General features: G+C 47.7%; 1 protein-coding gene across 2 annotated transcripts; it reads left to right on the forward strand.

Moving 5' to 3' along the window:
- The first annotated feature begins 1,151 nt into the window (after window positions 1-1,151).
- LOC124668132 lies at window positions 1,152-2,228 on the forward strand. 2 transcript variants are annotated; one of them, XM_047205325.1, is made up of 4 exons: window positions 1,152-1,215; window positions 1,330-1,495; window positions 1,656-1,728; window positions 1,834-2,228. In XM_047205325.1, exons 1-4 carry the CDS (start codon window positions 1,173-1,175, stop codon window positions 2,083-2,085), a joined length of 534 nt encoding a protein of 177 aa, XP_047061281.1. In that variant the 5' UTR covers window positions 1,152-1,172; the 3' UTR covers window positions 2,086-2,228. The 2 variants fall into 2 exon arrangements, with proteins under 2 accessions (XP_047061281.1, XP_047061280.1); XM_047205324.1 differs by having other exon boundaries at window positions 1,159-1,215; window positions 1,327-1,495.
- Window positions 2,229-11,398: the final 9,170 nt, after the last annotated feature.

Here is an 11,398-nt window from a genome sequence, read left to right on the forward strand (position 1 = left end):
TTGGGTGTAGATGCTCTTGATCGAATAAAAAATAAGAAAAAATTACTAAACAAATTCAAAAAATCTGAATTTTGGACAATGAACATAAACAAGTGTCCTAACTGCAAACCAAAAATTTCCGAGAAAATACATATATATTGGCCTGTGCAAAAAAGACAAAATGTGGTGTTGTTTGGAACATCTAGATTTGTTTCTCACATCACTCTGATTTTTTTTTGCACATGCCACTACATATGTCTTTTTCTGGAGATATTTGGTGTGCAGATAGAACACTTGTTCATGTTCATTATCCAAAAATTTCAGATTTTTTAAAATTGTTCTGCTATTTTTTCCAAATTTTTTTGTTAAATTAGGAGCATCTACTCCCAGGTTCAGAAATGCCTTGTCCCAAACTATAGTAGAACAGAGATGAAAACATCTAACATATTTTCTACTTGTGATGTTTGAGCTGTAGTCCGAAGTTGATCATTGCACTAACGGTGTTTTGGTCACTGATCATTAGTTTGTTGACCGGCTAATTTTTGTTTTTGCAAATTGTACTCTAAATGTTTGTTTTTTTCCAATTTTCTAGTCCTCAGTATGTCTTTTTAAGGGGAAATTTGCAAAAGAAAATTTGCCCACGTTCAGCGAACTTACATTGGCCGTGACGGAATGACCAAAACGCTCACGCGGGGCAACTTCTTGACCTAAAATTCACGATTTGCAAGTTCGTAAACAAAAGTACATCAAGGCAACTTCATAGAACAAATTGGAGATTTTCTCTTTCCGATATTTATTTTTCAGACAGTTACCGTCACTCCAAATTCAGAAGGACAGTGACGTTTCGTTCAAGCTGTGCGAGTGTGCATGTCCTGTTTCTTGGTTCAGGAATGAGGAAAAAACATCATATTACAGATTCTTCTTTTCTGAACCTTGCTTTCTCTGACCCCAAATGCTTGCAGTTGTAGGCTTGCAGCTCTAGAATACCGTGTAACAATGGCCACCTGATTCCTGTCCTTGGGCTCTCTCTTTTTTGCTTCCTCCTTGCCAGTGGTTGCTTACTCTCGAGGCAATGCCATTGTCCTTGTCCTACTCAACGAACATGTCTACCACGCTGCCATATACTATATGTAGCAATAGCCTTACAACGACAACGAGACTAACCAGATCCTTCCTGCATTTCGTCGACAAGGATGGAACACCATGCTACCGAGGTGAAGCAGACACCAGATCAAGGTATGTACGCTGAACCATTTTGGGTTTACGTACTTTTTGCACGCATCTGTTTGATGCAAAACATTCGAACTTGGATTCGCGAATGTAAGAAATGCTGTTCTTTCGATTTAGTAGTTGGGGATCAGAGCCAGGCCGCCCAGAAGATCGGGACGAAGAAGGCTGAGCTGAAACCCAGTGAGGCAAAGAAGCTCATCGAGTTCATGGAAAAGAATTACCAGGAGCGTGTCGCGAAGGTTCAGTCCTTCGACGAGTTCTACCACGCCATCTTCGAGCTCATGGAGTAAGTTTCTGAACCTACTCTGATTTCTGCACTGCACGATTTCAACTCTGATGACTGTTTGCTAGTTTGGCTAGTTTCCAACTTTCCAAGAAAGCCATGGCATATCTTCCTTGTCCCCGTTGAAAGGAACTTAGTATCCAACTAAACTTTTCTTCTTCAGATTGTTCTGCGAGGAACGTGGGCAGGTGCAGTACAGGATTCCAGACAAAGAGAAACTTCAGCAGGCATACATAGTGAGTTGCAATTACAACCATCTCGTCCGTCCCATTTCGCATTTTTCGAAGTGCATTCAATCAACGACACGGTTCATCTTGGCACGATCTTGTCCGGCCGTGCAGAGACACCACAAGACGGCGGGCGAGCTGAAGAAGGACGAGTTCGTGAAGATCAGCAAGGAGATGGTCGGGCTGGACAGCTTCAGCTTCGGCAAGGCGGCCACGGAGTTCCTGCTGCTGCTCTTCGGCGCCCCGTTCTGCGCGCTGGTGGTGAAGAGGGTCCTGCCGGGCCTCCGCGGGCTCTCCGACGACATCGTCATCCCGCTCGCCACCTCCGGCTCCGTCGCCTACCTCGTCCACACCAAGAAGCTCTGAACGAAACTGTGACAGAGAAAATAAAAAGTTGGACCCCGTACTTCCGTGCGTGGCCGCATGAACAAATACTAGAATGGCAGTCCGACTCTGAGCATGATGGGTAGTTGGGTACCTGAATAATACAAATACTCAACTATATTAAATATTGGAGCAACAAACATGACTTCCTTTTTAGATTAAGAGAATATATTAATATATCAAAAGATACCAATTACACTTAGCCTCTACAACAACACTTCACCCTAATGGCAGTACGGCTGCACACAGTCAAAAAAGAGTAAAGAAAACTAAGAAATAAAATTTCCGCTACAGCAGTCCAGACCTAGCAACAGCAATACAACCACCACCGTGACAACATCTGAAATACAGACTCTTCAAAAGCGACGGCTCCAAGAAGGAAACAGTGCATCAGTGCCGCCGTCACCTGACCAAAGGTCTTAAGTTTCACCCTCAAGATAGTCCTTACACTTAAAACAATGCCTCCAACAAGGTCATCGCCAGACACAACCAGTTAAGGTCATACCTTGAGTTTTCACCCTGAGATGTAAGACTCTAAACTCCACCTGTGTTGCCGCCCCCACGTGCATACCACTGCTGCGGAGCCCGGGACGCCAAGCAAATCCCTCAGCATCATGGAGACTCGAACCTCCTTTACCCGGTCCACCAATCCGGCTTCATGATATTCCTTCTTCTGACTTCACCGTGACCAAAAATTCACCTGATGTCAACACAGAATAGAGCTTCACGCCGCTCTCTCCGGAACCAAACGGTCGGAATAAAAACATGGGTGCGCGCGACCGAATACACCCGATCCAGCAAATTCTAGGCAAAAGATGCACTGTTTCATTCGCCGGCGGAGCTTTCTAGAACTCATCTCTCCAGACAGATCAAGGCAAACTGACCTCCAGTAGATCTTCATATTCGCTTGCGAGAAACCCAAGGATTGCCACAAAAACAAAGCAAGACCAGCAGCCCCCACGCTGTCAGTCCCTCCTGGCTCCTGCCGGATCACTAGGGAAGAGGACGGCGGCGCGGATCATGCGTACCACCGCCGAACCGTCACCGGGGGCGAAGGCCGTCACCGCTCCACCGAATTCTCCATGGCTACCGACGGAGAGCATCAGGCCCCGTCCAACTAGCGTGCCGCCCGGCTTCCTCCACCGGCCCTTCATCACCTCCCAAGGAACGCCACCGCGAAAACCCTCTCCTCCCCCTTGTCGTTTGACGGAAGGGGCGCCGCCACCGCCACCGGGGCCGGGGCTGTGGTCGAGGCCGGCAGCAGCGGCGGCTGAGGTGAGGCGGTCCGGGGGCGGCTGCTCGGGACGGGCGAAACCTCCACCGCCGCTCAGGAAGGGGCGGGAGAGGAGGAGGGCGGCGACTAGGTCAGGAGAGGAGGACAAATGTGACATGAGGGTTACAATGCGTGCCACAAACTTGACTCCTGCAGATATGAGCGTCAAGGTGTTCGACGACACGTCATAAAAAACACATCCCAAACATTTAATTCGACATCGTTTGAGGCTTTGGAAGACGCGGCTGGAGATGGTCTAAAAAAAACTTGTTTTTTATTCTGAAAGAAGTATATATCGCGGGAGAAAAAGGGCACACCGCCCAACACAACACGTCCCGACGGAGAGGGAGGGAGGTGGGGTGGGTCGTTCCCGGCTCATGGAATTGGGCTTCGGCTGCCTTGCGCGCGCGCCGCTCTATCTGCTCCTCTGCCTCAGCAGTGACGTGACCCGTCCCTCCCATGTGGCAATTCACTTGTCATCTCCACTCCACCGCAGCCGCACGAACGACAGGTTCTATTCGATTCGGTTCGATTCTCAGCGGCACACGCTTCTATCCGGGTCAACACGCACGCACGCACCGCTCGCTGGAACCGCAGGCGAGCGCGTGCCGTCGGACGTAAGCGATGACTCCTCCGGCTGCGCTATCATTTCCAGGATATGGCTGCTAAGCGTCGTGGGGCCCACGAGAACAGTGACACGGTGGGTGGTCAAGTAAGTGGTGGACACGGAACAGCAGCCGCCTGTGGACTGTGGTGTGGCGCCGCGGTGCCGCCTGCTCCGGTGCTCCCTCGTGCATGTCCCTTTCCATCAAAAGCTACCGGGACCCTGCGCCTCTGTCTGGATCTTCTCTCTTTCTGCGTAGTGCAGCCCCACTTGCTTCGTGTACCAGGCTCATCATAGGGAGGGTACGCCACGCTAGGATGCGAGGATGCGTCTAGGTTCATTCTGTTCGAGCAACGAACGATATGTGAGGATCGTCCATCTCTACCTCGTTCCTAGGGTTACCCCACGAGAACTTGCATTTCCAGACGCGCAAGCGACCTCAATCATAAACTGCCCATGCACCTTGTCTACGCGACTGCCATAACCGAAATCTTCCCCTGCCTACTCTCCACAAAGCGACAGAACGAGTAGCAGTTTCAAACAAGTCCCCGTAACTTACAGAAATTACGGGAGATGGTTTTGTTTGGAACCATAGTACATATTGTCCTTATTTGTACAACATAATACTACTACAAATTTAAACCTATATAGGTTGCAAAAAGACTATTACAGATTTCATGAATGGGTAGAAACCCCGCCCATGTCTACGGCTGACTTCTTTTCGGCTTAAGCTTATGGAGAAGTCCGCTTCTAGGAATCGATAGGGAGAAACGGTAGTGGGGAGAAGCTCCTAGAAGCCCCACTGGACACTTCTTTTGGGCTTCTACAATTTTGGAAGTAATATAGGATGTGCAACAGAGAACATCAGATCTTGGAAGTAATATAGGATGTGCAACAGAGGAAAAAATGGAAAGAAATCAGTGAGTACCGTCGGCTGGGACGTCGACATCAAGCGTCGGAGGCGAAGCTAGGCGCGGCGGAGGCGGAGGTACGAGCGGCGGAGGCGGACGGAACCGTCGTCTTCGGGCGGAAAGGCAGGACCTCCAGGGGGGACTTCAGACGCCGAGCGGGATGGAGATGAGGCGGAGAAGCGGGGGGAGGCGCCGGCGGCGGGGGAGCAGCGCCGGCGGCGGCGGTGGAGCAGCGCCGCCGGCGGCGGTGGGAGAAACCCTATCGCCCCTGTCGCCTGGGAACGATGCGGGGTGGTGCGGCCGGGCGTACCGATTCGTTTTGCCTTTTTTTTTATTTTCTTTTCTTTCCATCCCTGGTGGTACTCTGGGCGGTGGCACGAGCTGTAATTTGAAGAGAAAAAGATGGGCAATTTCATATACCGCTTCGGGTTGTAAACGCAGAAGCTCGGGAAACTCTGGAGAAACACCTCCGACCCAGATTCTCGAAATACACATGAAGGCAGCTTAACGGTGGAAATAAGCTCGGTTTAAGCCGGAGACTTCTTTCGGGCTTCGGCTGTCCCCGACCTCGAAGCCGGATTAGAAGCCGAAAAGAAGTGTGCCTACATCCCGTAACAAGTATGACCAGTTTTCTGAATTGTCTAGGAATGAATGAGTAACCACTCTAAGAACACCAATTTTGTAAATACGTGGTCATTCCATTGTAGCTACACACAACTGACTGGGAAGTACAAAAAATCGTACTTCCTCAACCAACTGAAATTTGTCTGAGGTTTGTTGAAATTTCGATGAATATAGATACTATTTAATATCTAGGTTCATTCAAATTTAGATAAATTTCAGACAACTTTCATAAAATGGAAGGAGTACTAGCAAAGTTTGCGTAAAAATGACAAAACATAAGTACCAGGATCTTTCCCGGTAAACACAAGAAAATACCGAGAAGCTCAGCGTACATGAATCGGTGCCCAGAGGTAGTGAGGTACTCTCTCCTTTTCGAAATTAGTGATGCAAATGATACAACTGTACGTTAAATTTTTCTGACATCATATATCATTTTCGAAACACAAAGCCGGTTAGAATTTGGTTGGTCTAGCCTGATAGATGGCAATTACATCTCCCTCCGTCTATAAATAGATGTCTAAAGTTTGTCTAAATCCGAACGTATCTAGATACTAAATAGCGTCTAGATACATCCGAATTTAGACAAATCTCACACATCTTTCTATGGTGGAGGTAGTACATGATATCTAATGGTTGACTAGGAGTACCTGGAATTACTTCTTTTTTTTAATCTTTACTATTAAATGGGAGTTGGTCGTTTGACACTCAACGCGTTTGATGGTCGTCGTTCGGAGCATCATGTACGTCCAATCAATATCCGAAGGACTCCATTCGATCCCACACACGGTCCGGCCAATTTTCTTGGAAGGTCGAAACTTTCTCCCTTTGTTGCTGCTAATCATGCTATCAAATCCAAACCAATCAATCAATCATTAAATACGTATAATCTTTCTTGCTGTCCAATGTCAAGAAAGGGCGGAAAGCTCTCATCAATCTACTATTTTTAGCTTACATGGAAATCAATCTTAAGCATTAACATGGCCAATCGCTACAAACACAAATTTAGCTAATGGCGATCACACCTCAGTGTCGTAAAGCAAAATCACGCCTCACCATTTTTTTCACGATGGCTCTCTTGCTATCCTCGCGGTGCCGAAGATGGCGTCTGCCCAGACCACCAGTCAACGAGCGTCGCCGAAGGAGACGGACTGGTCAATTCCGAGCTGCTGCCCCAAAATCCTCGTCACCACGCCAGATTCGGAGTTGGGCGAGCTTCCGGACTCCGCCGCACCAAGTAACCTGACCGAACCTCCGGCGCGCCGCTCCAGACCTCCATTAGCCCTCCCCCTCCTCTGCATTTTCAAGTTCCCATGTGCTGGAGCGCTATAAGGTGTTGCAGAGCGTCGTGCCGCGCTGCCGGCGGAGATACATCGTGGGTCGCCGGTGGCAGACCTACCGTGACCACCTGGAAGGATGGAGGTCAACGCTGGCCTCTCCAACGAGGTAAGCCACTTCCCTCGTCTATTCTCTCGTGTTTTATGTCCCTGTTCGAACTGCACGGCGGCCGCGTAGGCTGAACCGCGTCGCCTCTCCCATCTCCTTCCACCTTGTCTCTCTCTCCTACATATCTCTTTCTTTCTCTGATTTTTTGCCCTTACAATGCAGATGGAAGGGGTGAAGGTTTGGCTGCGCAGCCACCTCGCTATGTGCTTCCTATGCCGCGACGATGTTGTATACCTATGTCTCTGCAATGTCGCCTTCCCACGCACCCCACAACACCGGATCCTACACGCTCTACTGGATCGATGCACCACGTTGAGGATCGTCCTATCCTGACGTCAACGCCCAGCGCAAGACTACACGACTCGGCCTCCATCTCCAATATAAGTCGCTCTCTTATTCTTTCGCATATACTAGATGTGTTCATGTCGCCTGGATTTTACTTTCTAGAAGGATTGAAAAGTAAATTCTACTTTAAACAATTTAATGTCCAACAATATACGAATGTTTACTAGACCAACCTTACAATGGGAAGCCACTCCGGTTATTGAGCATATGATAAATTCCAGCAATATGTATTGATGTTCATATTTCAGTCACGGTCGAGGTCATTTTGCATTTCAACACAAATTTCCGACCTCTAGCGCAGGAATGGTACCACTTTGACTGATTCCTAACTCCTCATTTATATATCCCTCTCATTATTGTGCAATAGTGTTTTTTCATGTATATATAACATGGAACTAAAATTACTTTATAATTCTTCTCAAGTCTTTGTAGTGTGATTTAGGAGGTATCACAGCTAATTCTCTTTCCAACAATGATTTTCAGGTCACTAATGACATGCTCCGCAGAGAAAATGATGTGATATTGAGAGATGATGTAAAATAGAATGCATATCAGCCATGGGTTTTGCATTTGTTGTTAGAATCAAGGATGGCCCTGGAGTTTTGGATTCGAACAAGGAATTGCTAAAGTTCAGTATGTTGAATAAATACACGCTTCAGAATTTAAGAAGATGTGCTATTAACTGATTTGGAATTGAAGTACAAGCATGCTAGAACTAAGGATGACCCTGGAGCTTTGGATTACCAAAGTTCGGTATGTTTAATAAATACAAGCATGCAGACCGCGCGGCCAACTCTAGCTCGGCCTCCCGTCCTGACCTCTAACAGCTCTAATCATGCCGTCGAGGTCGTGTGCTCTGCTTTCTTGCTGCTACAGCAGTGACCCTGGCTCGCTTCTGATCGTCAATGGGTATTTTGCCAATGTCCAATCAACTTTGGGTAGATGATCCAAGGCCAGTAAACTTCTGGGTAAAAAACCAATTTTCCCCTGTAGATCAGTAGAAGTTGTAGATGTCGGGCAAGAGTAATGGCAATGAGCACACTCTGAGTGCATATATATGTGTGCCACATGTTTCATGTCTTTTGTGTGTGAGTTTCCTGTCTTGTTTTTGTGAAGCTGCTTCACACATGTGGAGGTAGAAGTCAAGGTTCTACCTCATCAAGAATATGGTCTCAAAAGGCAATCAACTGTTCTTATTACTTTAGTCATCGTTTTCACAATCAAGCTATCCTCTTTAAGCCTCTTTTATACATTCCAATTTACCCATTGCAATAGATTGGTAGACTCCTATATAGATACTGGAAACAAGGGACGGCGATGTTGACATTTTACATAGCGGTCGGTAAGTGTTTCTGATTGTAAATAAATACATGAATACTTAAAATTTTGATCTGTTTCATTCATTTTTATGAATTCTCCCTCAATGCAAGGTACAACATCCAAGGACATGGTGAAGCAGAAGATCACCAGCTGCAATTTGAATGTGTTTTGTGCTTATAACTTCTGACGAAATTTGCTGCTATATCAACCACGTAATAAATGCTTTAAGTCAAATAAAATAGCCACAAAACTAAAGCAAAAAATCTGAAGGAAAAGTGTCATGGCCTCCATATGGACATAGATGGTGCTTTTCAGAATAACCCACGGTGTTGGCTTGGTTCATTATTATGGGCGAACATGAAGAAGCTATGACTGCTGTTTTAGGCAACCTGCAGCCAGTCCCACATTCTGAAGCCTTTGCATTGTTCCATGCCATCAACGGAACATATCAAATGGGTCCTAACAAGGCGATGTGTGAAACTGACTATGCACAAATAGAAACTTTGGTAGCCATTAATGGCTATAATCTGGCAGCACTAGGAGCTTTTTCAGATATATCAAATTTCAGTTGCATGTGGTTTCTAATGTTGTTAGTACTACCTTTAGTTCAACCAGACTGTAATAATTGTTGTTGCTGTCCAGCGATGTTAGATAATGGTATGAAATGTGTTCACTAAGCATGCTTTGGTTCGGCGTTCAGTTTTACCTACCATTAGAGGTCATCTTAATCAACAAATTATATAACTTGCACGATGATGTGTCATACCGTGTGAAAAGGCAACGGACATTTGAATATTTCTGAAGAACTTAGAAACTACTTTTTATTAAAGAAGATGAAAAACAATCCACATGTGTGCGTTCATGCCATGTTAAGCATGAGACAAAATGTAAAATATATCTAAGGATAAAGGTAGATAAACAGCCATTTGATCCCCACCAAAGTTCATATTGAAACCCTTACATACTAATGGGTGTAAAGAAATAGTACGCCTATCTACTAAACTAGGTTGAAAAGCATGTATGCAAATCCAATAAGGTGCAGGGTGCACGCCATGCTGACTGATGTATGATGACAAAGTAAAGTGTTGCAATTTTCATACGACGTTCTATTTTACTATTATTAGCATGCAAAAATCACTGCATTTCGATAAGACAATATACCAGGTGAGATTAAAGGGACGGGAGGAAATAGCATGTGTCCTGGTTGTAAGTGACGAAGGAGACACCGTGTTTATGAAGAGACAGTTGAGAAATATAACAATAACGATGATAAAAATGACTTCTTTTTATTATCCGTAGCAACGCACGGGCATTCAACTAGTACAGAGTAAAAATGACTAGGAGTTGTGGAAGGAGATGCAATGCTCGATGTATTGATCGGATGCATATGGCGGTACATATATAGGCCACGTCCTCGACTATACAAGGAAGGAGGCGGGCCCAATAGGAAATACAAGGATATGTATCGCTATACAATGACTACAGAGGATACGCATCCAGATATACAAGATATGTATCTCAACACCCCCCCGCAGTCGAAGCGTCGCCTGGTCGAACGCATAGACTGGACCGGAACTCCTCAAAAGATGTTGTAGGGAGACCCTTGGTCATGATATCCGCAAATTGTTGGGAGGTGGGCACATGAAGTACTCGAATGTGTCCAAGCGCCACCTGTTCCCGAACAAAGTGGATGTCCAGCTCAATATGCTTGGTGCGGCGATGGTGAACCGGGTTGGCGGAGAGGTAGACGGCGGAGACATTGTCGCAGTAGACCACGGTGGCTTTGGCGACGGGACATGAGAGCTCAACGAGGAGTTGCCGCAGCTAGGAGACCTCAGCAACCCCGTTAGCAACAACCCGGTACTCCGCTTCGGCGCTGGAGCGAGATACCGTGGGCTGTCGCTTAGACGACCAGGAGATGAGCGAAGGGCCGAAGTAGACGCAGTAGCCAGACGTGGAGCGACGCGTGTCGGGGCAGCCTGCCCAATTGACATTCGAGTAGGCGACGATGTCCGTGGCGGTGGAGGCGTGGAGAGAGAGACCGAAGTCCATGGTACCACAAATGTAGCGGAGGATCCGCTTGACCGCAGCCCAATGAGGATCCCGCGGAGCGTGCATGTGAAGGCACACCTCGCCGAACAAGCATACTGCAGCTCGGGGCGAGTCAGGGTGAGATACTGCAGGGCACCGACGATGGAGCGGTAAGATGACGCGTCCGTGGCCAAGGAACCGTCTGTGGCGGAGAGCTTGGACTTCGTGTCGACAGGCGTGGCCGCGGGTTTGCAATTAAGCATACCGGCGCGGTCCAGGAGCTCATGGGCGTACTTGCGCTGATGGAGGAAGAAGCCGTCGGTGCGACGTACGACCTCGATGCCGAGGAAGTAGTGCAGAGGCCCCAAGTCCTTGAGGGCAAACTCAGCGCGAAGACGGTCGGTGAGCTGGCACAGTAGGTCCGTGGAGCTGGCCGTTAAGATGATGTCGTCGACGTAGAGCAGCAGGTACGCAGTGGTGGCGCCGTTGTTGTACACGAACAGCGATGCATCGGAGCGGGTGGAGCGGAAGCCGAGTTGGTGAAGAAACGCTGCGATGCGCCGGGTACCGGGCGCGTGGGGCCTGCTTGAGCCCTTATAACGAGCGCGAGAGCAGGCACACATGGTCGGGGTGGGCGCTCGTCGACGAACCCGGTGGGCTGCCGGCGAAGACCTGCTCCTCGAGATGGCCATGAAGAAAGGCGTTGGAGACGTCCATCTGATGCACGGGCCATGCGCGGGAGAC

The sequence above is a fragment of the Lolium rigidum genome, chromosome 6 (assembly GCF_022539505.1).
Source record: "Lolium rigidum isolate FL_2022 chromosome 6, APGP_CSIRO_Lrig_0.1, whole genome shotgun sequence".
NCBI lineage: Eukaryota > Viridiplantae > Streptophyta > Magnoliopsida > Poales > Poaceae > Lolium > Lolium rigidum.

What these genes read in the sequence shown, in the direction of transcription:
- LOC124668132 (XM_047205324.1), top strand. Translation starts at nt 1,173, where the DNA reads ATGGAACACCATGCTACCGAGGTGAAGCAGACACCAGATCAAG. An exon ending in GAAGCAGACACCAGATCAAG is followed by an intron (nt 1,216 to 1,326) that starts GTATGTACGCTG and finishes CTTTCGATTTAG; the next exon opens with TAGTTGGGGATCAGAGCCAG. An exon ending in AACTTCAGCAGGCATACATA is followed by an intron (nt 1,729 to 1,833) that starts GTGAGTTGCAAT and finishes CCGGCCGTGCAG; the next exon opens with AGACACCACAAGACGGCGGG.